The sequence below is a fragment of the Apaloderma vittatum genome, unplaced genomic scaffold, assembly GCF_000703405.1.
Source record: "Apaloderma vittatum isolate BGI_N311 unplaced genomic scaffold, ASM70340v1 scaffold29972, whole genome shotgun sequence".
NCBI classification, from domain to species: Eukaryota; Metazoa; Chordata; class Aves; order Trogoniformes; family Trogonidae; genus Apaloderma; species Apaloderma vittatum.
The window spans coordinates 1850-2165 of record NW_009704569.1 but is presented as its reverse complement, the minus strand read 5'-3'; the positions used below and the strand labels follow the sequence as shown (position 1 = coordinate 2165).

General features: G+C 60.1%; 1 protein-coding gene across 1 annotated transcript in view; it reads right to left on the bottom strand.

Moving 5' to 3' along the window:
- Nucleotides 1-60: 60 nt before the first annotated feature.
- The window catches only part of RNMTL1 (RNA methyltransferase like 1), a gene marked incomplete at both ends in the record, with an annotated part of 1513 nt that continues 1257 nt past the window's right edge, over nt 61-316 (bottom strand). Inside the window, one exon of the mRNA XM_009865098.1 lies at nt 61-315. Within this exon, the coding sequence (XP_009863400.1) occupies nt 61-315 (255 nt within the window). The remainder of the gene's footprint in view (nt 316) is intronic.

Below are 316 nucleotides of genomic sequence, written 5' to 3'. Positions count from 1 at the left end.
TGTGCCAAAGGGAAGAGATGCTTCTTCAGCACCCAAACCTCAGCAGTTTAGCCCCGCTACAGGGAACTTCGGCGTCTCGTCTTCCTGCTTGTGCCCCTGCAGCAACTGTCTCTTCCCCTCAAACAGCACAATGCCAGCAGCGATCGCGGAGTTCAAGCTGTCCACGCCCGGCACCACGGGAATGACCAGTCTCTTCCCGCCTGTGCTGGCTGCGAGGTGAAGCGCGTCCGGGCTCACACCGTGGGTCTCTCCCCCGATCACCACTGCCACCGGAGTGCGTGTCCAGGTCTCATAGTAATACTGTGTGGCCAGCTCT